At 42.0% G+C, this 26,834-nt stretch overlaps 1 protein-coding gene across 1 annotated transcript in view; it reads left to right on the forward strand.

Moving 5' to 3' along the window:
* LOC126853658 (serine/threonine-protein kinase 17B-like) overlaps nt 1–26,834 on the forward strand; it is an 89,426-nt gene that overhangs the window by 41,574 nt on the left and 21,018 nt on the right. Inside the window, exons 2-3 of the mRNA XM_050599567.1 lie at nt 24,642–24,854; nt 25,344–25,482. Coding sequence (XP_050455524.1) covers nt 24,642–24,854; nt 25,344–25,482 — 352 coding nt within the window. The remainder of the gene's footprint in view (nt 1–24,641; nt 24,855–25,343; nt 25,483–26,834) is intronic.

The following is a 26,834-nucleotide window of genomic DNA, read 5'->3' on the forward strand; positions in this document are numbered from 1 at the left end:
CGTATGCGAAATCCGTGTTTCTTTGATTGGCGCGCGGATGACACTTGGGCCAAATTATCGGACTGCGAAAATTTCTCTCATACATACGTTCATCGTTTAATTATTTCTTTCCTGTCAAATAACATAAGCATACATTTATACATGTGCAGCTTTATAATATCTTCTCGTGAACTTTGTCGTTATTAAACTCATTCCAAACATTGTACACACACATATACACAGAGGGAAAGGAAGAAGAAAAAAAATGATTCCATCGCGAGCGATATAGGTTCGCCAGCTGTGAAATTACACGCTTCCGATCGAACGAATTGTGATTTGTTTAACACTACGAATGCGGTTAGACAGTTACGGAGTAACCCAGTTTCACGAGAGCGCGATACTAGATACTTTATATGCCGATTATGCGCGATTCGCGAGCTATGATTTCGTGAGGAAGTAGAATCACGGCGGCAGAAATCGTCTCGTATCGATAGTTTTCTCGCCAATCGACTACATATGATGGCATCAATTTGGCACGGATTCAACGTCTTTCTCTCGAAAAGTGCTAGAAGCGAGAATTTGACGAATCTCTTCATCGCAATAATGATAAAAGTTTTTGTATATTAAAATTTAAAAAAAAAAGATACTTTTTCAAGGGAAACTTTTCATATGTCATTTACCGCGAATTTTATGACTCGTATAAAATTCCGACGTGACTCTTGCACAAATCGCTCGTAGAAAAAGTTTTCATTGACGGTCGACATGAATCGGCTTTAAGGCCGGCGCATCCGTCCGATTGCGCCATTAGCGCACTTTCCTTTTTCTTCCGCGCGTTAAAAAAGAAACGCCGGCGCACTTTATTAGTCACGGCGTCGAGCATTAAAAAGCCGCGATCTACACGCGTAGATACTCGGGCTGGCTCGTATGCACGGTCATCGGACCTGCACCGGCGAATTTCCGTTAAAATTTACGCGTCAGAACGGCTACGTGCGCCTTGGCCTACACTCTCGTCGTATTTCATTCTTGTGTTTCGAAAGCGATGTGGTTTCTTTCCTCATCGATGATGCATTCGCTACGCGTACAATAAACGGGAAATTGCGGGCATTCGGATAATAACAAAAAAAAAAAAAAAGATAGTTATTTATTACATATACACAATTACTATTTTTTATTTTGCGTTTTTATTTCTATTATTTAAAAAGAGAAATGTACAAGCGTGCCTTATTTCTGTAAAGAGACGGAGGTGTAAATGCGAAGCAACGTGTTTCAACGGAAGTAAGCGTATTTAGCGCGACGGTTTAAGGCGAGCTTCTTACTTACTCGCCGATTTTTGAAATAGTCAAACGTGTTTATCGTCACTTAGCGGATGTGGCGGTCACGCGACTCTTGCACCACTCACATGACCAGTACTTAGGTAGAATGTTTCCAGTTAAAGAGATTAAAGCACCGCGCCAGTTTATGGTGGATTATGATGTAATTACCTCTTGCTTTTTAATTAAAAACAAGGTCGGGAATGTCGAATGTCTGCGCGTAGAATCTCTCACAGTCAGCGAGTTAAAGTGACGCTATTGCGTTTACTTTTGTATTCTAGGAGTCGCTATAAGCTTTTCGCATCTCGATTATCTCAACTGAAACAAGTTGAGTCACCTAAAGAAACCAGATAGTTATTCCAGTATAAAACGTATAGCGTACGCTCTCGCGCATACCTCTGACATTTTTAGCGCGCACAGTCGGCGCGTACCTATCGCGTATACATATTCGTCGCACGTGAGGAAGAAATAAATTGTCTGTCGTCGGGCCCGCAAAGAAATCCGCGCCGAAAGGCGCGCAACGCAACGTCGCCTTGCCTTGGTAGCTCGCCAACGAGGTTAGTGGGATTTGAGATTTTCGATAGCTCCATCTCATACGTCTGCCGCCGCGTAACTCTCGCGTGAACGCGTCGCGGAGAATGCACGCATGCACGCACGCACGCGACGCACAGGTACGTTATCCACGTACATATCTTGAATCTCGTACTCTCTGGCACTCGCATTATTTCAGCGTGGCGCGAAGAAAATTCAGTAAAGAATCCGGTAAATGGATATTTAATTTCTTTTTTACACTGTATATTAATATAATTTATTAATTATATGTGTATAGATTAATATAAATATATAAACGTTATTAATATAAAATATATTATATTAATAATAATACATATATTTCGTAATCATCGAAATTAACACTTTGACGTATCTAATCTTTCCGTATTACATGTTATCATCTAATGGAAAAATATCACTCAATAGATTACACCGATAAAACGCATTATCATCGCGAAGCATCGCGAGATTGCCACACGATTACGTTTCACGGCTGCCGACGAGTGAAAGGTTACAAACGAGTTTTCACCGGGCTGCCCCCCGATCCTTCCTTCGTCCCGCTCGTCCTCTGATGTAATTTCGGTGGGTGTTAATTTATGCCAGTCGCATAGGTCCGCGCAAGGCCGACCGAAAAATCTCTCGGCTCTTCTCTGCCAGCGAAGAGAATCGGTTCGAGAGAGATTAACGGCCTGTTTGCGTGATAAATCAGGCGCGCATTGTTCGACCGTGTCCGGCCATATTCGGGGCGCCGGGACGACGACGACGATGATGTTGACGACGACAGATCGTCGTCGACGGTCCAAGCGAGCCTTATGCAATCGCGTTCGAGTTGTTTAACCCTTGAAATGCGTCCCGTTGCCAATTGGCAGCCCCTGCCGGTCACAGCCTTGTCGCTCACACTTTTGCGGGAATGCGTTGAAAATCGAGTAAATTGTACGTCGTCGAGAATTAACGACATTGTCGATCTGTCACACGCGCGTGCTCAACGTTTCATTAGGTGTTTGCGGGATTGGCGACGATAATGGCACGTTGCAACGATTCAAACTCGGTTGAAACTCGATATCCTTGGGCGGAATTCTCCCTTGTACGCGAGGAGTGGGAGTAATTGAACGCGCCCGTTCTGAATATCAATCACGTTGAATTAGGATCGCATCAAGTGCAATACTTCTCTCCATTTGCGCGCGAAACCTTGATTTTTTTTATTAACTTTCGCAAAGATACATGCATTTTTTACCTTTCGAAATATTCGTGTCGATTTGATGTTTTAGCGTTAAAGAAAGCATCGATCATTTTGCGTACTTTTGTCGAAGAATTAAATTTTTTTTCTCTCTCTCTCTCTCTCTCTCTCTCTATTACATCAGCGAGAATATCATCGAAGCGAATGACGCAACGTTTTGAAGTTTAGTATGCAATCCGATAAATATTTATAGTATTGGCTACGTGGAACATAAATTTGATTGGTTAAATTTATGTAATGCAAAATATGTGACACTCAGCGCATTTCTGCTGCGTTATGATGCCAATTTAATACACACTTCCTATTTTGCGTTCTTAAAGTCTAACATATTATTAAGTAATATATTCGTTAAACGAAACATTGGCGAGTATTTGCATTCGTAATTAAAATCAGCGCAGTGTTGCATCTCTAAAAATTTATATAACGAATTATTATATATTCTTGGCCGGTGTTCGCGCTTCCTAATATTATCGAGACGATTGTTTTTTTGGCATCTGTTATTAGATTCACCTTTCTCGCTTCACTTCTTTTTGTTTCGCACGATTAAAGTCAGTCACCTCGACCACCCGCGCCAATTGGCAGTCGATTCGGATACAACGAAGAATTAAGATTGTCTACGATTTATGTAATTTACGTAATGCCAGAAAAGACGAGACTAGAGATAAAGAGCCTATTCCTGAATCGCGAAAGATTCTGGCATTGTGACTTTCGTACCGTTAGTTTCGAGGCTGCTCGCGTTACACTGAGAAAGTTCAAGTACTCCCTTGATTGAAAGAAACATTCTTGAAGACCGGTATAATAAAATGCGGATGCGTGACAGTGGTGCAATATATATATATATATATGTGTGCGTTCGTATATATATTATACGAGTTCGCGCAAAAACTAGTAATACCGTTTAGGTGCATGTAACGCGCATTCTATTCAACGAGATTTATTCGCATAATTGTCGGCCGCTGTCGCGACAGTTCGCGAACTCATCACGAGATCAGGCAGACTTCCGTTGTTATATCCTTGCTTGTTCATGAATCATAAATCGCAAAAACAAAAATATCCGAATTACTCTCTTGAAATTATGCTGGAGATAATTTTTTCATCGCCGAGTAAAATATTCTTAAAACGGCCGACTCGATTTGACGAGAGGACCAGCTTTGTGATTTAACGCAACATCTTTTACGGCTAATTATGATTCATCGATGACGAGACGATATTTCTAGGAATTCCTATTTACCGCCCTTCAGTTTTTATAGTTGAGTCTTAATCGAGAGAGAAGCAGCGAGGAGACAGTGGGTTGATCGCTGTCGCGATACGAACTTCGATGTGACGTCCTACGCGCGTCGATAAAATTCGATGGTAAGAGAACGAGCGCGCTATAAATATCCACGCGCGTGTTGTCCACAAGCATCTCTTTTCTTCTGCCAAGAAGAATGACTCTTCTCAACAGAATGACGTTGCTGATTTTCGTTGCGAGACGCATACCGATGCAAAACTTATTTATTACGAAACGCCGGACGAGCATTTGAGCTCCGGAAGAAAACCGGATCGCGAGCATCTGCTCGTTTTTTGTTGTTGTCACCCATGATACACGTGCTTTTCGGTATCCATCGGATCCACCTCACCCCATGGAATCGATCAATTTTTACTCTTTGCGAACCGGGTCAGCAAACTGCGGCGGCCGCCCGAAGGACGCTCTCTCGTCCTCCTTCCTTGCCCTTCCCTCGTCTTTCTCGTCCGCGTGCTATTTTTTTGCTCTCGTCTTCGCGCAGGATTTGGAAGTCGATGTCCGCTCGCTCGTTCGTGAGCGGCATTAATCTCGAAAGCGATAAAAACGTCCGATTATTGGCGTCTGTACGCTTGGCGTTTCCGCGCCTAAATCGGGAGAGGCCGAGTACTCTTCAGCGACATTAAAATAACGACCACGAGCGCAATCCACTCGCTTTTGTAATTTGAATTTCTCCGCCGTTATCGCCGATTCGTTTAACCACTTAACGATCGTCTTTTTAACGTCCCAGCCACATAATATTGGTTCAAGAAACTCTTCTTCTCGCGCCGCTTACTGCAAACAGACCATTTCTCGCGATTTTACGAGCTTTAAGAAATAAAAATTCTAATTTACTACTGTCAGAAACAATGAACTAATAAAATTTAATATTTGTCAGTGGTTTTGTAAAAGACCACTTCTCTGTGTTGTGACTTTTATATACATTTTTAATATATTAAATTTTTGAAAAGAAGTAAAAAATATCTGATTAAAAAATTAGTTGATTAAAGTAGGAAAAACAAAATTTTTTTTTCCAAATTTTATGAGAAAATGAGAAAGATTTCTTCAGAGGTATAATCATTATTCGATTATTTATAGTTTTTTATTTTTTTAGACGTTCTATCTCTTTAATCTTCTTTTAATAAAACCTAACAAATAATACTTTAAATATATATATTTCAATTATGAAAATGTATATACTATACTTTAAAAGTTTCTCACTCGTGATATTATTTATTATCTATACCTTCAGTTTTATCTTATTTTCTTTAGTTGTTGGCAAAGTTGTTACGAATAGTCTTCGTGTGAAGAGAAAGATAACTAAGAAAGTGTGAGAATGGTGGGCAAGAAATACCCAGCCTAAGTAGGCAGCGGTATAATCCTATTTATTGCCTATGATGGTAAACGATAATTTGGTTTCACTCGGTTTATCTGTGCTCGTTAAGTCAAGATTTTGAGGAGAGTCGATCGGGCCGGGCGGTTGTATTTCAACTATTGACAGCAGGAAGTCGGCTGTGGTTGGTCGAAGATAAACGATTGCCGGATCGGCACGACGGGCCAACCGACCACTCTCGGTGTCCACAGTCGTCTGGATTCCTTCGTGATTTTCGACTTCGTAGCATGTAATTAATTGGCCCACTCCTGCAAATGCAAATTTCTTTAATTGCCTCGCGACGTCTTTGACGATTTTGACGACCCGATTAAGACAACGTGACACGAGAAATGAATCGCCTTAGGGTCATTTCGATTCAAGTTTCCAATTAATTTGATCACCGGTTGAAAGTATCAAAACTAATATTGCAATTTTTTGTTTCACACCTGGGAAAAAGATTATATTAGAGAAATGACGAATGAGCTAGAATTTTTCTATAGATAATTTGACAATGAAATTAATCTGCCGATTACGTGTCAATGTGAGTGATTCTTAGTTATCAAACAATGACATCATGATAAGCGAAAGGTATAGTACAGTAAATAATAATTTTTATTTTAAGAGAATTTATTAAGATTAAAAATAAAAACCAATCATTATTTAAGCAAATGAATAATTATAATGTTACACAATTACGAAAAAAAAAAATAAAAATTTAATTTATAAATTATTATTATTAATTGCGGGAGAGAAAGAGACAGAAAGACGGAGAAAAAAATAAACATGACATATGTGGTAGCCTTTCTTTAATGTTTGATTGTACATCAAACACAGTGCAATAATTATAATGAGGCTCATTAATGGAAACTGATTAGCTCGGAACGTACGGCTGGATATATCCTCTGCTATTTTCCAAAAAAAGATTCGATTCCGCGAAATCGAGAGTGCGTGCGACATACCAGATTGGAAACGTGGGAAACGGGGGATTTCACGGGTTGCTTATCGGCGATTCTCGGGAAGGCACGTAACGAAATAATGCGCATCGGCACGCGACGATAAGACACGAGTCCTTACGACGCGAGCGTGTGAATCCGCGATACTTTCATTTAGCGCTTAGCCTCGGAACGCCAATAGGAATGAAACTTGGGACTGAACGGAAATTCGATTCTTGCATATAAATATATCGCGGAAAGTACATAAAAAAAAAAATAATGCAGCGATGGAAAAAAATGGAAGAGAAGATGCGCTATAATTTTTTACAGCTCGACGAGCGAAGAAAGATCGCAGAGAGATTTCGTACGGACATAGCTTCCTCTTCTAAAGAAATTCAAATATCCTCGCGTCGGGAGAGAAAGAAATCCGTGTGTCGTCGAGTGAACGCGGGACTACCGCCACGCGTTCACTCGCGGCGCGTTCTCACACACGGGGATTTTTATCGGGTGGTCGAGCATAACTAAACTTTCACGCGAATCACCAGCGAGCCGAGCCAGGTTGAGGCGAATCGCGCGCGGCCTTTTATCGTTCGAGCGCACAGTTGGCCGGCCTCCTTCGCTCCGAGCACTACGTATGATATTTAACCTTCTCCGTGAACGCCCCGCGCTTGCAAAACAGGCCCGTTCTCGTTTCCCTCGGCTTCATTTTCCTCCTTTTCTCGTCTAAGATCCTATGCTCGGTCATGCGCCGGGTGAACGACTCTCTCTCGGGCGCGAGCGCGGATCGGCATTACGATCGAATTAGCTCTTTGTGTATCCTGAACCGTATTATCCATACAATATAATATGTGCAAGAAGCTGAGCGCAATTTTTTGCCGCGATTTTAGGGAAAATTTTCCTAAGCGAAGTCATTTTAATACTGCCAATTATTTACAATTTTTGCACAAAATTCAAAGATGTACTTAATATCGGTTTCATTCCACTTGATATTTGTTCGGTAAATGCTCAAGATAATTAATATAATTTGTTTTAGACATAGATAGCCATGCGATATTTTACGATTAAGTCGATGCGTTCAGTGATTATGTAAACACTTTAACCAGTTTTTCCATCGTTTCACATTTTGCCGCTATACAAACAACGCGCTTTGCTCCGCGTGGTAGGCTAGGTGCGTTATTTGCAAGCCAAATAGGACCCAAGTCACAAGAAGTGGATGTTAGCTTCTCGGACGGAAGCTTATCGTACCGATGTTGCTCCTACGATCTTATGGTTGCACCGGCGGAAGAGCGGAAAATTACTCTTCCGCAATATTCGCTTTTACGAGTATCGTATTTATGGAGAATGTTACGGAGTGGAATATTACATAATCATCATAATCATATAGTGCTCAATATTCAGATTATATAGAAAGAACAAAGAACTATAGCATAAATTATTATTTATAAGACCAGACAGCCTCTTTTAATTTCTTTTGCTCAATTATTATGATATTTCAATTCGGATAAAATAAAATTATATATATATATATATATATGTAATATATATAAAAAAATTTGATTCACGCTAAGAAACGATTATAAATATGTTAATTTAAAATTTTTTTATTCTATGCATTCATATCGAAATAATTTATTAATTAAATTCTCCTAAAATATTCTTCGTTAATTCCGCACGAATTGTATTAACGTAGCGCGATATACATGGATGAATCTTAACTCGTCCGCGTGCATGCATTCTGCAGCAACTAGTCTCTTCCTATAACGGGGGAACTTTTATCATTTTTACCCGATCAACCACATTCCACGAGCAAGCTCAAGCTGCTTCACACGAGAGACTTGCGGTCGGCGCGCAGCGGAACTTATCTCGATATCGGGACGAGTGCTTACGACATCGCGCACACGCGATATTTTCACCCTACGTCGAGATGACGAGCGGTCGCTCGAGCGTAATCGACGCTAACGAGATACGACCTTGATTCGGTGCATCGTCGATCATCCGTACTTTATGCGACGCGAATAATAAGACATTTTTACAATTGCATTTTTTAAACTTTATTCGTTATAAGATTCTTAAAGAAAGAACAGCGATTTTACAAGAATTTATTTAAAATTTCTCATATTCTCAATTTCTCTTTTTCATGAATCAAGATTGTATCATATCTCGAAGAGTTTCAAAGTCGAGAATTATGAAATATAAGTCTTGGAAGCGCGGTATAGATCGGACTTAAGGAGATTGGGGATGTCATTGCTGGCGCCAACCTCGGCGGGAAGAAATCTCCGTGTTTACGAGAACTTGTCTCTTCCTCGCGCGCGCGTGAAACTTGATCACAAAGAGACGACGCTCCTCTCGGCATCGCGAGCCAAGGACTTGGCGAAAGCACGCACTCTCGTCGCGAAAGTTACGTTATGTAGATTCCGCCTCGTACTCTCCGCGCGATCCTGAAGCGGTGGCGCGGCATCCAAATGCCTGCTTAAGAGAGTACGCTTGCCGTTCCTTTGTTCGAGCGTGACATCCGTGAAGAATCGGAAGCTGTGGAGGAAAGGAGTTAAGGCCAAAGGTCAAGCGAAGCGCGCGCGCGCGCGCGGAAAACGAGCCTGCCTATAAAATTACCATTCTGTTGCCATTCGACGTTCCTCCTGCCTCCTAGGATCAACCCCTTCACTCCTTCTCCGGCATTTTACGAGAGCGCTTTTATTTATTTAACCGCGATTCGAGCAATTCGCGATCGTGCCGCGAGGAAATAAAACGGTCGCGATCGTATACAACTTTGAAAATATTACTCATTTTAATTAACAACACTTTTGAAATTAAGGAAGAAATTTATTTTCATATTTCATTTTTCTATAAAATGTATATATAAAATACATTACGAAAATTATTAAAATTTTAAGATGCGAAGAAAATTATATGGTTTCATGAAAAAACATACAAGTGTATACATATACACGCACATATATATTATATTACGCGAATAATTATTTATAGTTTAATTATAATGCTCTTCGGTAACTCTATTTGCTACATAATTATATAAAACTTAATATTGTATCGATAATAACGCGGCTTTAGAAATTGCTGTCCGTGCTGTGACGAAAAGGGTTAAGTGGATCTTTCGTCCAGATCGTACAATGTAACGATCGTGCGACTTCATCTCATCAACTCACAGCGCGAGCCAGACTCTCTTTAGTTGTTTCATAATAAAAGTAATAAAAGTAATCGATCCGTTTCATTGATGTCACGATCGCGTGACTATGTGCCAAACCGGCTCTTTACATGTTAGAAGAAACATGTATCTTTAACCACGAGTTATGCTCGCGTCAGCTGTAATTACAGCGGAAGAGACAGAGATAACTATATAAGCTTAATATACCACCATCGATAATTCTTTAGCGCTGTTGCGTGCAATTGATGATTTTTAATAAGAAAATACGAGTGACATCCCAATTATCGGGCTGCTACAAAGTCATCGTCAATTCTATCATAATAATTTATCGTCATGTCTATCATATTAATTTATATTTGCAGCTGTTATTAAAGAAAATAATAAGACATATAATTTTCCGTTTTCCATATGGAAGATATATTATTTTATGAGTAACGACTTTCGAAACTTATAAATAGATTTTGCATAATACACACGTTTCAAGAGTTTCCAACATCAATTAGTATTGAATACAAGAGAGTCATTATTAGCGTTTGTCATTCAGTTTTATTTAATTTTCCAATGCGATTCTCTAGTAAGTTTTCAATGTGTCTGTATCCTCGATTTTTTAATTCCCATAATTAATTGCGATTCCGCTGTGACGTTGAATTACGTCGGCAATTATGTATTCGTGAGCGCGTCGCGAGTCACAGTAAGTCGGATAAAAGTGACACGCGCGCGCGCGCACGTCGCTCGCGTGGTTGGAGACAAAACAACCGCTACTCGGCATGTACATCGATACCCTACGCACTTTTGTACTCGGCATAGAGATCCTGGTGAGCCGCAAGCCAGCCGCGTATCAAGTGCGTGGCGTGCGTGCGTTGTATTGCGTAACGCGGCACGCACGTCACAGTCTTGCGACACAATGGCGCTAACGAGCGATGATCGAGCCGCGGGGGCTTTGTTGTGAGCATCCGCTTGATTTGCGGCAGCGCGTTTAACTACGCCAGTCGTCGTCCTCGGCCTCGCGACGAGATCTTCTTATTCGATTCCGACGGTACTACGCACACTCTTGGAGAGTTGATCGCACAACGACGAGGACGAAACACCACGGGACGACGATCCTTGAATGTTCAATGCTATCGCGTTTCTAAGGCTGATGTTTTAGAAATAGAGAATAGTAGTTATAGTCACCGACAGTTATGGTAGCGTATCGCCGTTTCAAGGTGTAAATACGGATAAATGCGTAGACAATGTGCGACATTCCTACGGAGCCAAATAAATTTTCGAATTAAAAGAGAGTTCTCGATTGGACAAGATATGTATCGCGAAAACTCGCGGAACGATGTTATTTTAGCGCGAGATTTATCGCATCCGCGGTTACAGGCGGTTCTCGCGTTCCCGACCGCTCTTCTCGGTTGCTGTTGCTGTTGCTGCTTCGCAATTTTTCGCCCTCGCGCGTAAACGACTCGCGCCTTCCAGAACAGCCCGCCGGTTGTGCCTCGGTATCTCGGAAATAGATCTCACGCGTATTACTCGGGAACGAAATATGATTTCGAGGGGAATTCGCGAGATCTGCGAAATGGACGCGGCGGAGTCGTCGCTCGTAAATTCGCACGCACATCCGATATATGTGTACATGTGTATGTGTATGTATCGTACATACAGCTCTCGATTAGAAAGGCCTCGCGTGTCGCGTCACAGCTCGCCGCCTTCTCGGAGCGAGATACACGTGTGCAGCGTGCGACCATCGAGAGGTCACGACGCCACTCGTCATCGAGATGACACTTGGAACTTCGGGACGTCCCCGAGTGTGCGTCTCGCCTTATCTATGAGATTGTACGTACACGTGGAGATTGAGAGCCGCGACTTATTCTCGCGTCCGTCTACGCCGGGTATTCCACCATTCGCGCTGCGCGCATTTTAAGTTTATTAAAAAATAAATTTAGCGCACTTTTTGCGGAATAATCGGGCGCTGCTCTTCAAAATAATAGGTTATCGTAATTATTAGTCCGTATTTATTATATGCGTTTAGTATTTTCAACAACGATACGTTCTTGGATAATTAAGCTATTCGCCATTACTCCAACGATACGCAATTAATCTCGTGTCAAAACCAGTCTTGTAGAACAGCCAGGCTCGAGAATATTTTACTTTCTACACACGCGACTATCTGTAGAATTAGATTATCTTTCTATTTTTTTTTTTTTGAGCTTTTAGAGTTTTATAAAATGATACGTTACATCAACGCTTAGTCTCTTTCAGTAACTATATATAATGAAACTATATAATACTATACGCAATAAAACGGCAACAGGTGTCATTTATGCAAATTTTAATCCCTTCTCAAGTAACAGCATGTGACATGTTCTACCAAGCGCACATTTAAATAACGGAATAGGATAAAAAGTGAAATGTACAGATCAACTATTTAACCCTGAATTACTAACTAGAATTTATTTTTAAAAATAACATTCTTAGAAAGGTATTTTCTACCTTACAATTTAGAGTTTAATACGAGACAATTAACGAATTTACAGATTAGATAGCAGACGTAATCTTCGTTATTCTTTTTATCCAATTCTTAAACATTTATCAAGATCAATCGCGAAATTCAAGTTTCTCGGCATCCCGAGATATCCGGTTTCGCGCGAATGTCGGACGACCTTCTGCTCGTGAACCCGACCGATCAATTATTGTTTATTGCCGGCCGAACGACAGTTCTTACGCGCCAGCCATCGTGAGGATTACGGCTAATCGCCGCTTGAACGGTGCCAATTAGGGTAATGCTCGCCGTAACAAACCAGGACGAACACCAAGAGTACTAAACTCTCCTTTGCAAGACGAGGATGCGGCAAAGTGTCATATGCCTTATATGCCGAGTCCTTTGTTCCTTTCCTAGATTACAACGATAATAAACTATAATAATTGATACTAACAGATAAATGCAAGGGTAAATATATTTTATCGCCTAGAAATCCTTTTCACCGCGGCTTCTTTGAAAAATGCGAAAATTATGTTCCAAGACTCGTAAAAGCCAGCCGGCCGGTGACTATTTATAGATTAAATTAATCGAATAAGAAGAACGAGAGCTCGGGCGCAGGATACGCGTAGGATTAAGAAAAAGTGAGAAAAAAAGAGAGCGGAGAGGGACATGGGAGGAAGACGTTGCGCAAGGTTGTGTAATCGTCTAACGAGCAAGCCGACGCAACTGGAACGAATTTCACCGTTGGTAGCGACGGCAGCTAGCGCGCCGTTGCACTCGTTGCACAATGAATTTGCATTCGCGAGATAGATAGCGAAGAGGACCGAGAGGAGAGGGGAGGGGAGGGGAGGAGGAGGAGGAGGAGGAGGAGGAGAGCAGGAGTCAGCAGCGCCGATGAGATGACGACGTCGCTCCTCTCCGTGCTCTTAGGTATCCGCTAATTTCTTTAATTATCGCCGCGGTCGGGCGGTAATTAATGGCGGCCAGGGAGTAAGTCGCTCCGGTTTCCGCGTTACGGACTATGTAATGAGGTAAACTCTCCTCCATCGACTACTCGCCGCTCCAGGCTGAGAGCTGAGAGGCTGACGCGGAAATTGCCAAGTCTCGCGTAGAAGGATAGAGAGAGGCGTACCGGGACTGTTCTCTCAGCGAGACGCGCGTTCGATAACGAGGATCCGTGTAACAATGTGTCCCGCGGCTTTGCTTACGCGGTATTAGGAGCTTCGTATCGTGCCACGGAAATATTAATGAATACTGGGTGCGTTACGATCGTGATATCCCGCGATGGCAGCCTCGTTAAATCGCGAGTCGCCTATATTGCTAATATCAGTGCGCGAGCGATGTAACTTATCTATTTATACAATTTATTTTACACGCTCGTTTCTCTCTGATTAGAAGCTGCGTGATTATTATTCTGCGAAATCTTGCGCCATAAGCGCGCTTTCTTTAGGGCCCAGTCTACTCTAGCAACATGAAAAATTGAAGATTTTTAGAAATTTTTTTTTTTTTTTTTAAGCTCTGCGCATTAACATGTTCAAATATTTAATATTTTTCTCACTTTCAATAGATGGAAAAAAAATTAAATTAGATTTAATATCTCTAAAGTATTACTAAAATAAATATATAAAACTAAACCAAAGTTTTTTATACAATTACACGAGGAGCACCATGTCATATCGTTCAACTATGCATTTTTGAACGAGCTACGTATTGAATAAAAAAAAGCTAAATATCCAAGATTTAAAAATACTGAAATATTGTTTGTATCAAAACAAGTCTCTATAAGCACAATAAACACATCGATGATCAAAAAAATCAATTTCTAATATTCTTCAAAAAATCATCAATTCTCTATTCTGCTAGACTGGGCCCTTAACTGCAACGAACCGAGGAAACACAGCGTACAATGTCGTCCGGTGCACAAATGTCGATGACCCTCGAAGAAGTCAGGAGCGAGAACGTAGAGGACAGAATCGCGCGCGAGAAAAGGAGAGAGAAAGAGAAAGAAGAAGAAGCGAAAGCAACGATGCTTAGAGAGAGAGAGAGAGAGAGAGAGAGAGAGAGGAGCTGAATCCTGAAAGAGGAGAAGGAGGCGGAGGGAGAGAAAGGATTCGTCCTGGTCGTTACGTATAAGCGGGGTCATCGGACTGACCGTTTGACGTGTTTAGTAGTTAGGAATAGGCCTAACGGATGCCGTAAAGGACTATGACGCCGGTGTCAGCGCCGATTTCCTGATGCGCCTCTGTATCGTAGGGCAACCGCCACCGGCCCTCGCGTGCGCGCACGCTTGACCCCCGTCAGGGTCGTTGATCCTACGATCGCTACGTGGTGCACGCAGTTTTAATGGGCCCGCGTGGAGATTTGAGCGACGTGCCACGCTCCGTAAATCCGCGCTCGTGGGAACGGGACTTTCCTTCCCGCTCGAAATTACGGATATGCGGGCGAGAGCGAGAAATGCGTAGTTTTCGCGCGAGCGCGGGCATTAATTAGGATCCGACGAATTTCTGTCGGATAAATAGCATTGTAATGTACAATGGTGTGATACGATATACCATTATTTGATAAACATTGCCAAATGGTCGTTTTGGATGGGCGAATGGAATATAGTTTTACGTCGAGAAGCATTAAAGCAATTGATGCGTTTTAATCAGCCATCAGATAATGTTTAATCTCGCATTGTGTCGGATATGTTGCTGCTCTCTATGATTCTTCTCTCTGAACGCTCAGAATTTCTACGATAATACATACATATATGTGTATACATATACTTTCTTGTATCTTAATTACACCCTGGCAATAAAATTACAATTTAATCGACTAACGTTCCCAGGAAACTGTCCGAGTTAATTTTTGTCTCCGCGATAGAAGCATTAGCAGCGCGAAAAAAAAAGGCGAAAGAGGAGATCCTACGCGAGATAGCGAGAACGCTTGTCGCGCATATATAGCTGCTGTTGCACCTGCGGCATATATATGCGTATGTGTGTGTGTGTATGAGCACAGCGACATAATATCTCCAGAGAAGCGCTTTAATATGCGCGTCTCTCGAGTCATACACACCTATACCAAGCACTCGCGAGAGACGCCACGGAGAAAGTATATACTTTCTACAGCATCCGCGCGGGACTACCGCGTTTAAGTCGTTGTCGAAACGCTTCCGTTTACGCGAACAAAAAGGGTCTCGTACTTCAATATATACGGAGTCTAATCATATATCGATTACATTCTTGACGAAATCGAGATTTTTCCCCAACGAACGAATGTCGATACATTATAATGGCTTCAATCTTAAGCTCAATTATTCTTTAAGAATGATATAAGTTAATATCGAGTCATAACAGGAGCTTAAGATCTTTACTGACACGAAAAATATTGACGAGGAACGGTACTCGCAAATAATAATCACCATGCCCGCTGCTTTAAGAACAGCAAACATCGTGAAAGTATTGTAGTGTCACTAAATATTAAGGTACAGTAAGTAACAGTCAGAACGAAAGTAACCGATTAAGGGTCCGTCCCGTTTCCCTCCGGACAAGAAGATCGATCTGGTAGGATTTAGGTCGATGCCGCAAAGAAGGTAAACACGAAAAAAAGAAAAGAATTAATGGGATCGGAAAGTCGCGCGAGAGTCAATATTTACCGCTCGAAATTCTCGTTTCGCGGTAGTTTAAAACTAACATAAATGCGATCGGTAAAATTCTGTTGCATGATCAATTTTCCGCGATTCTCGCATCAAAGATAATCACCAGATGTTATACAAAAGAGAAAGAATCCGTGAATCTGTTGGATCGTAGAAGCACGACGACGGAACGATCGGAGTCTCCTTCGAGGACGACTCTTCGTGGTTCGCAGAGCTCGTAGACTAGTCGCCGATGCGATGATGCTTTTCGCGGAAGAAAGAGAAGGAAAAGGAAAGAGGAGAAGAACGTACAGTAATATTATCGGTGGATCCTTGGCCTCCACCAGTCGACTTGATTCCTGGTGCGTAAAATTGGGCCCTCGCCATCGCGAACTTGAACGATAGCTCTTCTCTCCTCTCGACTTCCTTTTCTCCCTCCTCGGAAAGAGCGAATCTCGGGATCGTAAACGCGTTCGCGCGCGTAAAAGCGACGCGCGCGGATCCGGACCTCCTGGAAGAAGCCGCTTCTTGCCGCGTTCAGGCGCATGCCAGCGGACGCTTGATGATGTTAACGTTGCAAAAAGGGCCAGTTACCGGAGATCCATCTTCGCTTCTTACGGAAGCCGCGGCATGTCGTTAAAAATCGGTAGGTGCGCGGTAAATATAGTAGCGCGGAATGATGTTGCGACTTGCTTCGCGAGATAGAAACTCCGTAGAAACTTGCGAACGATCCGGGGAATTAGCGTCCTGTTTCTTGATCCCCCTTGATTCCCCTCCCCCTCATTTTCCTTCTCGTCCAATCCAGTTTTGCTCCCGGAGCAAATCTGCTCGTCGCAATCCGGATCTAATGCGATTCGTGCGAACACGCTGGCTTCTCTTTCTCTAGGATGTAGGCATCTCGCAATTCATTATCTTTTGCAGATAGCTTGCGCGCGGTCGCTTACTTAGAAAATAGTGTAATTGCGAGTCTCTCACAAGCGCACATTACGAATTTTAATGAAATCTAAACTGATATTTCGAGTCAGGTCGAGGTGAAGTGCCGTTAGAATGCAAAATCCTGGCAAATGTTGCCCGCGAGCGAGTCGATCGACAAGCCGGCGGCGGTAATGATAGACGAGGAAGAGGCCGCGCGGTAGTCGCGAGATGATGTTTTGCTTTTAGCCGGGGGTCATCCTCAAAAGAGAAGAGGAGCCGGGATCTCTCGCCCGTCCTTCATCCCCCTCTTTAAAGCTCGTCAGGCCTTAAACGAGAGGTGAACGCAGGCGGCGGAGATGAGGGGCCGTTTCGTAACTCTACGCGCTCGTGAAAAGCAGTCGTGAAGGATCACGGGTGCCATTAGCTTACACACCGGTCTTTAAGCGACCGGCTGGGTCGCTCGATCGGCACGTCGAACAAGAGGTGTATCCGCTAAATTAAAGACTTTACAGACTATTGAGCACACCGCTCGTTCCGCGCTTTGCGTCTTTCGCGCGTCGCACGGTCCCGCGATCTTTGATCCGCGGCAGTAAATTCTTTCGATATATCGACTCCTCCTCTTACTCTATCGCCTCTTTCCTCTTTCTCCGATTCTTCAAGAGAGGTAGCACGATAGTCGTGCCCGGTCGTTTCCCATCGTTAATTTCCCTCCGGTGATAAGGCTCATTGGCGAGAGCAGGAGCTCGCAAAATCGAGCGAGCTGCTCGATAACGCATTCCGGAATCCGTTCTTCGCGTTCCGCGAGAGATGCGTCCGCGGAATCTTCAAAACATAACCGTCCTCCTTCGACGATTAATGAGCCGCTTTGATCGGATCGGATCTCGGAATGGGAAGACGCGATGCGCGACGAGATAGTGTTTATCTCCACAAGCTAGCTTTCCTACGTTATCTATATAGAGTCTGTTAATTAGACGGTAAGTAATTTGATATTAATTGCATCATTATATCTCATCGCAAAGTGACTCGCAAAATTACGATAATATAAATTGAGTCCATCATTGGTCCTTTTTTTTTATTTTATATAAAATTGACGAAATATTATTATATGTGCATTTTATCGTGTGCGAGATATGAGATACTATATAATTGAAAAATTTTTACAACTATTTTTTCCGCTGTATCTTAAACGAGAAATGGCGCTACCTCCGATTTCTCCGCGGAAATGCAAAGTAATATCGCAAGCGGATAGATAGGCGAGCCATACGATCGCATTAATTCCCGCATCGAGTAGAAGCCCGCGGGAATATCCCGCGTTCGAGGCACAGCGCTCGGCACACTCATGACATAAGAAAACACCGCGCTCTCGGGAAGCACATGTCCTCGATAAGATCTGCGTCTAGTTGATTGAAACGCCGTTCCTAGGAATGAAATATTCGCCGTAGCGGAAAGTAATGTAGTTTTTTTTTCCATTAATCAACTCGTGCGCTCTCTCTCTCTCTCTCTCTATCTATCTATCTATCTATCTATCTATCTCTCTTCCGACGACATATACATAATACGCCGCGACCTAATAACAATATTGCGTTTCGTCAAAGATATAAATACGAACAATCTGGTCGCATCAAAATTGTCGGCGATTCTCGGAGAAAACGAGCCGCTTTCGTTAACGACTCCAAAGAAGGAGAGTCCAAAGCACGCTCTCTTCTCGTGGTTTCTCCGCAGATGATGATACAGAGTGATGGCTGAGTACTTGATCAAGGTTAATGACGCCTACGTTATTTAGCCCTGACCTTGGCAAACGCGATCGAGATGGAAACCTCTCGACCCGTCCGTCCATACGTACTCTCACGATCCCTCGCGCATTCTTCTGGCTGTCATGACCGTGACTTTCCTCGGATTTCTCCGTCCGAGAGTAGTCGCGTACGGAGGTTAATGACGACGGCCAGGAGTGTGCATCGCAAGAGTTTGCCTCCCTCGGGAGGAGGGGGATACCGTGGAAAGAAATCGGGTTAACCTCTCGAGTCGTGCCTACGCCTGTAATAAATCACGACTTTTCGCTCGCGCGAGGGTAGGCCTAATGAGAAAGGTCTCTCTGAGATCGTCTCTCGAAGATTCGCGATGCATGTTAATCAAGTTAGTTTCGAATTGACTGTGATTATAAGAAGCCTGCGTCTTCTAAAAGTCAGCATTTTGAAAACGCGTCATATATATAATTTGATTTCAAAATTTTTATTTGTTTTATATTGTTTAATAGTTATGATGTAAGAAGCGCGAATTACCCGAACATTAGCATCGAATTACACTCAACACTGATGGCAGTTAAAGTAATTCGCCAACTAATAGATTGACACTTAACACCAATCATAACCAGGCGTTATTACTCGCACGCGAATGTAATCTCGGGATTACGTTTAACCGGGTTATTGGCCGCCACAACGAGATGCAATCTTAATCTCGGTCGTGCAGCTTAAGCGTTGACCCTGTGTTAATGACACGAATAGTCGATATTATCGAAGGCCTCGGTTCGGTAGCAGCCTGCCAGGCGTTAAATTGCATCTGCAGGATGCACGAAGGGAAAAGGGTGCATATAAACGACTAATTGAAGTGATATGATTTTTTTAAGAACCTTTTATTAGTCCATCAAACCCTAACCATTTTCTATCGCATTACGTCGAATTCGTTGCGCTCGATATTAACGATTAGAATCTCCCCGTCGTTTCTAAAATTTTTTTCCGCCACCATCTTGAAATAATTTCAATACGGTGATATTTTGCCGATAGTTATGCGAAACACGAGCCTCTTCAAGAAAATCAATTCTTCATGCGTGGCAACAAAAGGCTTCATTACTGCGTCGCATCCTCGTCGATCTCGTCATTACGTTCCATTCGGCTAAAAGCCAGCGAAGGCAGTGCAATGATATGGACGTTTCCGCGAGTCCGATAGGCGATAGGCGCGTAAGAAAGAGAAGCCGTTTCTCAATTTCCATGTTTTTAACCATATATTATTGCAATTGATCGATTACAATATTTCTATTAATTCGAATTAATCATCCGTTAATGAAATATAGAACCATAAATAAAAGAAACCATAAAAGTTTGACAACATTAATAATGTCAGGTAAGTTTTTCGTGTGTGTCTTCTCTTATCGTCTTAAAAGCAATATTTATAAACTCGCACAGTTTGGTATATCACCCAAAGTTTCGGTCGACACCTGCGCGTCTGCGAAGGGGATATTGTAAGCAATAAAATCCACGGCAATAGACAGACGGCAGCTGCAACAGACAGGTGGAAGGATCGAATCGCAACTTCAAAATTTATGCAACAAGCCCGCTCGATTTTCATTCGTTAGATATTAACGCGTGTGCGATTGCCTCGCAGATGCATCCGTCCCGAGAATAAAAAAGAGCGCGATAATTTAAACTATATTTTAAAAATCACACCTGTCAATTTGTTAATAAAATTAGACCGAATGACAAATAACTGTGCCAATAAATTGTTTGAATTTCATCACAAACATAAAAATTAAATTGCAAGTGCTGTGAAAGTAATGAACCATAAAATAATCTTGTGTAAAAATAAATATATGTATAACCATATGAAATGAACGACGGCTTCTTTGTCGGCGAAATCATATCGAGATATGTTTCATGGTTTCCTTCTCTCAATTTGATTGCTTCGTCGAACGAGTCTGAAATGAAGGCGAAGATGCCGCCTTCATTCGTGCGACGAAAGCAACGCAGAAGTTAATTTCTCTCTTCGGCGAACGGCAGATAGTATAATAATCAGCGGTTTACTCTCCGCACCTCCACTCGCCGTGCTAATCTCCAAGTGCGATAGGGCACTAGCAATGCGACAGTCTTGCGATAATAATAATACGTCATCGTCATTGTTGTCAACATTGCGATGTTTGAAGTTTACAGTTGCGCCATTGGTAGACGGCGGCGAGATTGCGAGAGTAGAGCGAGCTTCTTCTCTTGCTCCCGGAACGGTTTCTTATCCTATCGCCGATGATATGATTTCGATTTGTCACGGTTTATCATTCGTCGATGCGACGGCGATTCGCGGAAGCGAATCTCTCTCTCGCCCCCACTTTACCGAGACTTTATCCAAGGCCGGTCGTCACGCACATGGCAGTTTAGCGACTCTGCTTTCGCGTCGCGTAATCGCGGATTACGCCTCTGCGACGTGCGAGGAGTTAACGATACGACCTGGCCGGATATAACGGTGCTCGAACGTGTTTTCCCGATAAAACGCGTATAACTACTCTGGGAAACTGGTATAGATACTTTTTCACGAGCGCGATCTTTCGATGAAATCGATACGATCTACGCAATATCTTCTCTCCGATGAAACACGACAACATCCAGATATCGTGTTTCACGTTTCAACTAGCTCTTTAAAAAAAAAAAAAAATCTGCCATAATTACATTCCTCTTAATATTAAATTGCTTTTGTGTGTGTAGGTATATATATATGTGTATGTATGTTGGGAATGCACGCGAGTTGCGGATAAGAAAGATCAATGCCTCCCTTCGAGCGGAGAAGCTCGCCGAGCGGAACGGAAGGATTTGCGCGGTGGCGACGTCTGTCAGAGATTAGATCGCTAATTGCAATCGAAATCGCGAGGCGCGATCGTTAACCCTCTCCACGATCCTACGGTAACGCGCGCGCGATCGTGAAACCGGCTGTGTCACGACACGTGTCATTCCTCCTCATTCCCTTTGTTCAACAATCGTACAGAGAGAAAGAGAGAGACATATGTCAGGTGGGTTCGCCGCCGTTAACAACCTGTAATTAGAACACGATATAACGATTCGCCTCGATAGAGAATCATTCGCTCTCACAAGTCGCGATCGCATTTGCCAACCTACATTTCGTGACCAGCGGTTCTCACTTGTAATACGAAATCGTCCATTATTAACTGCGTATTTTATAGGCTTTGATAATGAAAGCTTGCAGCAAAGAAATTATAATTAAATATTTTTACTTTAAATATATTCGCGCTTTAACAGATTTATTTTGAAATATTTTGTCACATCACAATTTATTATCGATAATTAATTATATTATAATTAAGTTATTAAAAAATAAATTAATATTAATATTAAATGATAATTATATTATAATGTAATATTAAAATTATATTATTAATTTTATATTAGAATATTAAAATTGTAATTATAATTAAGTTATAATTAACTTATCCAAGTATCGCGATGTATGATGGCGTCGTCTGGATAAAAAAAGGATCGCCGAGAGGACGAGCCGAGAAATATTGACGCGGCGCGTTTCCACTTCCATCTCATTCCCGTCCGTTCTCCGCGGGATATCGTCTGGTGGACAATGGCCACTAATGATGCTTACTTTGACGCCTGTCGGGCGGTCCTTTCGTGCCGTATCTATCTCTTGACTGTGGTGGCCATCTCTTGCCGAGGAAGACCCTTCGGACATGTCGCGCCTTTAATGGACGACATCCACGAAAGATATTTTCCCGCGCGTCCCTTTCTTAGGCGAATGCGCGCGCGCGCTTTCCCATCTTCGGACATAATGAATGACGTTCGATGAACGCTTCCTACGTAAACATTCTGCCATTCGTCACGCACTCTCCATTTCTGCCATTGCGCATTGATTTCCCTTCCGTTCGCGCGTCATCGATCCTTCTTCCTTCCAATTACGTGCTTTACAATATACAGATATAACGCGCGACAAACAAAATTGTTATTGAGATCTTTTCAAATCGAAGCGTATTGCATTGTGCGAAGTAATCTTTCATCGCACGGGATGGACGGGAATAGGAAACATGAGCTCCCATTACCGGTACAGGCAAAGCTCCGTCTCCGAAGTCGCACTTTCTCACGGGCCGCGACAACCCTTTACGTAATAAACGTAAATGCGTGCTTTCACTACTATGACGCTGCTCGAATTTAGGCCCGCGGATACTACAACTAACTACGTGCATTGCTCCAACGAGTTCGCTTTCTAACGTCTGTTTAGATCGTCGGATTACAGCGAGTAATTTTCTCGCTCGCGAGACTCCGCGTGCGATGGAACTTTTCTCGTTCAACGGAATTAACGTGTGTGTGTGTGTGTGTGTGTGTGTGTGTGTGTGTGTGCATTCCCATATTAACGCAACTATCTCGAGCTTTACGATTTTTTTTTCGCGCGCATAAAGGAGCGGAGATTGATTTTTTTTTGCTTTTAAAATCGCGCGGTCTCGGGAAAAAATGGAAAGGTCGAAGGAAGGGGCACAAAGAGATTCCACTGATCGAACAGAGAGGGGTGCTTAACCCATTTGCATCACACAGAAAAATGAAAAATTCGTTCTTATCACCAAAAATTTTTTTGATTGCATTTAAATGAAAATGTTTTTAAATGTTAAAAACAAAAGCAATATTACATAAATAAAGAATTTTTACTTCATTATAGATTCATAATTTAAGAGGAATAAAATCTAATTATTTTGCACAACATGATAATGTTTGAAATGGTCAAGGCATAATGCCACATGGCAGTTATCACATTGATAAAATGTATCTTTTCTTTTTTTTTCTAATAAACAAACTACACAGCGTTTGCGAGCTTTCTTTAATGAATTCGTTTCAATAAGGATTGGAAAATGTTGACCCCTAAATCTTCCTGGTAATGATAAACATGGTGTAATTGTTCTTTTTTTTTGTTGTTTTTTTTTTTTTATTTTTCTAAGTTATTTTACCCTGAAACTATTCGCGATCACCTCTTTTCATTGACTGAGAGCCAAATACGCATGGGTATAATATACGCTCTGTTGATAAATGCGCACGTGCAATGAGCGCATATATGCGCGCTCCGGTGATAGTGGCCAGGCAAAATGCGCGCATATATGCGCTTATGATGCAAATGGGTTAAATACAATAATTCGAAGCGCGCGAGCGTGTCTGCTTGCGCGAATCGTACACATAACTCTCGGGGCTTACACAATATCGACGTGACGTTGAGGCTGATAACGGTATTATGACATCCGTTCGTATTATTACGCCCGAGGGTATCGTTCCGTGAAAAATCCTTTCTACACCGAGTTACATTGTCGCCGCGACGATTCACAACTTTGCACATGTTTCGATATTATATACCTAACGTGCGGGCGTATGTAGGACGTTCTTGGTCTCCGCATAATTGGAAAGTTTTTGCAATCACATCGCCGGATTCAATATCGTGATCAATTGCAATCTCTCTGTATATTACATGGAAATGTTCAATTCCGCGATTCAATCTCAGATTCCAATTCGCGGTCGCAATTTGTCATTCGATCTACAGCGGAAAAAGTTGAGAATTTTAATACGTTATGCATTGCAATCTTCATTATATATATAAACTTTTTCCGTGACTCGCACTTGACGTACTGCGCTATCTGTAATCAGGAAAGCACAAAAGAAACTCGTTATTAACGGAAACAGTGAAAGCGATCGTTTGACGGGTATAACGCGACTTCCTCGTGCAATATTATTTTTGCTTGGCTCTCGGTGTCTTCATTAGAATGATTATGTGTCGACTATAGAGACGTAAATTATTACAGTAATTAGCGCGCTGACACACACCGATTGTTTATAAAGTCAAGATTGCGCCTAGAAAAATTATGAAATTCAATTATTCTCTCGGTGAAATGAAACGTCCGTGATCCGCAATCAACTTTTTAATGAACGGATGCGCGACCTAAAGACAATCTCGAGTTACAAGTATTTGTCTTGTGATTTGTCAGCCTTCAAATTTGATTTCTTCAAACGTCGATAAAAATTATTCCTAATATATATGTATGCGATGTAATATTAAAAACTTACATCTTTTTTTTTTCTCTCTTTTACAGAGGTAAATACGCGACGGTGAGAAGATGCCGCGAAAGGTCCAGCGGCAGGCAGTGGGCCGCCAAGTTCCTGAGGAAACGACGACGGGCCCAGGAGCTCAGAGCGGAAGCGCTTCACGAGGTCGCCGTGCTGGATGCCGCGGCCAATTGTTCTCGACTTGTCTCCCTACATCAGGTCTTTGAGACCAACACCGAGATGGTGCTCGTCCTCGAACTGTAAGTACAAGGACGTTCCACGTCTCCGCCTACATTTCCGATCGAATCGTCGTAAATCATAGTCTTTGGATCTCGAATAAAAAAAAAAAAACTCGCTTTTATCCTTCCGCGCGATAAAACACAGAAAAGATAGTTACGTTTCGATTACATATATGCATCGTGCGACGAAGAAAGAAAATAAAACTGAATGGCGAGGCGGCTACTGACTATAATGGCGTATCGTGTAACTTTCTACATTTCGTAATCTCTGTTAATTATTTAAAAAGTAGGACGGAGCATAAACTCGTGATTTAAGCGTTCGTATATCGCGTGCATGGGTCAATCGTAAAATTGCGAATCGCATTGATTCGTTCTGACGCGTTGAATTGAATAAATTTTTATATATTGTAGATTAAGCCCCCGCGGTGCGTCTCGTGAGAAAATACATATGCGAAAAATGTAAATATTGTACGAGTCGCGCGAGATACAGATATACGTTTATTGCAATAGGGCTCCTGGCGGCGAGTTACAAATGATACTCGACCGAGATGAAGTTCCGGAGGAGCGGCAGGTTGCCAGATTGCTGAAGCAGATTTTGGACGGGATAGCCTTTCTGCATTCCCTGAACGTAGCTCATCTCGACATCAAGGTAAGTTTTCAAACATTCAAGTATTTATATGGTAAAGGCAGGCTAACGAGATGCGAAAAAAGTACGACTACTAAATACTCAAAACTTTGTATATGTATGTCAAAGGATATAAAATATTATCCAACATCTCTTGATAATTTTTCTTCGAAATACGTATATATATATGTTTAGTTATAATATTAATATTATATTTATAATGTTTAATTGTATTATAATAACTTTACTATAAAAACTTTTTTATTAGATTTAAATATGAATTTCAAAAATTATTGAATGATTATTTTGATGGGAATATTTTTGATAATTCAATGCCCTTAATAATAATACGGTTTTATGAGCGATACTAAATTTTCGGTATCAGCGCCTATATTTTTACGATTGAGATATTGGAGAATGATCGTTGAAAATACCAGCGAGATTCTGCACGAGATTCGCTTCTTCGGTATCTTCACATGTTAAAAATAACAAGCGAGGAGAGATAACGGGCGGAGATTGTCGTTCGTGTAAATAATTCTTATCTCGTTTCTTTCCTGCACCTCTTGGAAAGAACGCACAAAGAGAGAACTTTTAGCAATTCAATGTATGAATTAAATCATGATTAAAATGTGAAGGAATTAGCGATTCGGTGCGATAAAGATAATTTTTACGAGGGGCAAAGCGTCCGGAAAAAAAAGGAAAGTTCAAGTTTCATCGGTGAAAATATCGGGGAGGGGAGGAAAGAATGCGTCGCTTTCTCGCCAAAAAGCGTCCGTGAATCTCGGCCGAAGACTCGGCGGGGTCGGTTGCATCTTTATCGCGCCAAATTTGCGGCGGACGCTGCACTTTGGGACGGCGCGAGAAAGAGATTCTCTGGCAAGGGAGCGACGACATTTCGGGCGCCTCTGGCAATTTCTCAGCTACGGGATTACGCGCGCGTTTCGTGTCGCGGCCCGCACGATCGACCTAAATCGTTATGTAAACGTTTACGTTGTGGCGCGCGGCGGCACTCTCTGCCAAACGACTGATTAGCGTAAGATTCTTATGTGTCGACAGCGATATACACTTTGCGGCTATGTGGCACGTTTTATAGATAGATAAATTTTTCGATCGTCTCTCTTGTGTGAACATAATTACGATTACGTACATCATTGCATATCGCGGTAACACATATACTTTATCAATGAAAATTGAGAAACGAGACAAAATTACTTCATCACGGTGGCGTTAGATATATTTTGCTCATATGTAATTGATTACACAAAGTGTAGGAAATTATATACGTTGTCTTTGGCGCGATTAAAGTTATATACTCATAAACGTGAGAAAATAAAATGCATTAACGATTGAGAAACAATTAGCTAAAATAATTGTTT

The sequence above is a fragment of the Cataglyphis hispanica genome, chromosome 12, assembly GCF_021464435.1.
Source record: "Cataglyphis hispanica isolate Lineage 1 chromosome 12, ULB_Chis1_1.0, whole genome shotgun sequence".
NCBI classification, from domain to species: domain Eukaryota; kingdom Metazoa; phylum Arthropoda; class Insecta; order Hymenoptera; family Formicidae; genus Cataglyphis; species Cataglyphis hispanica.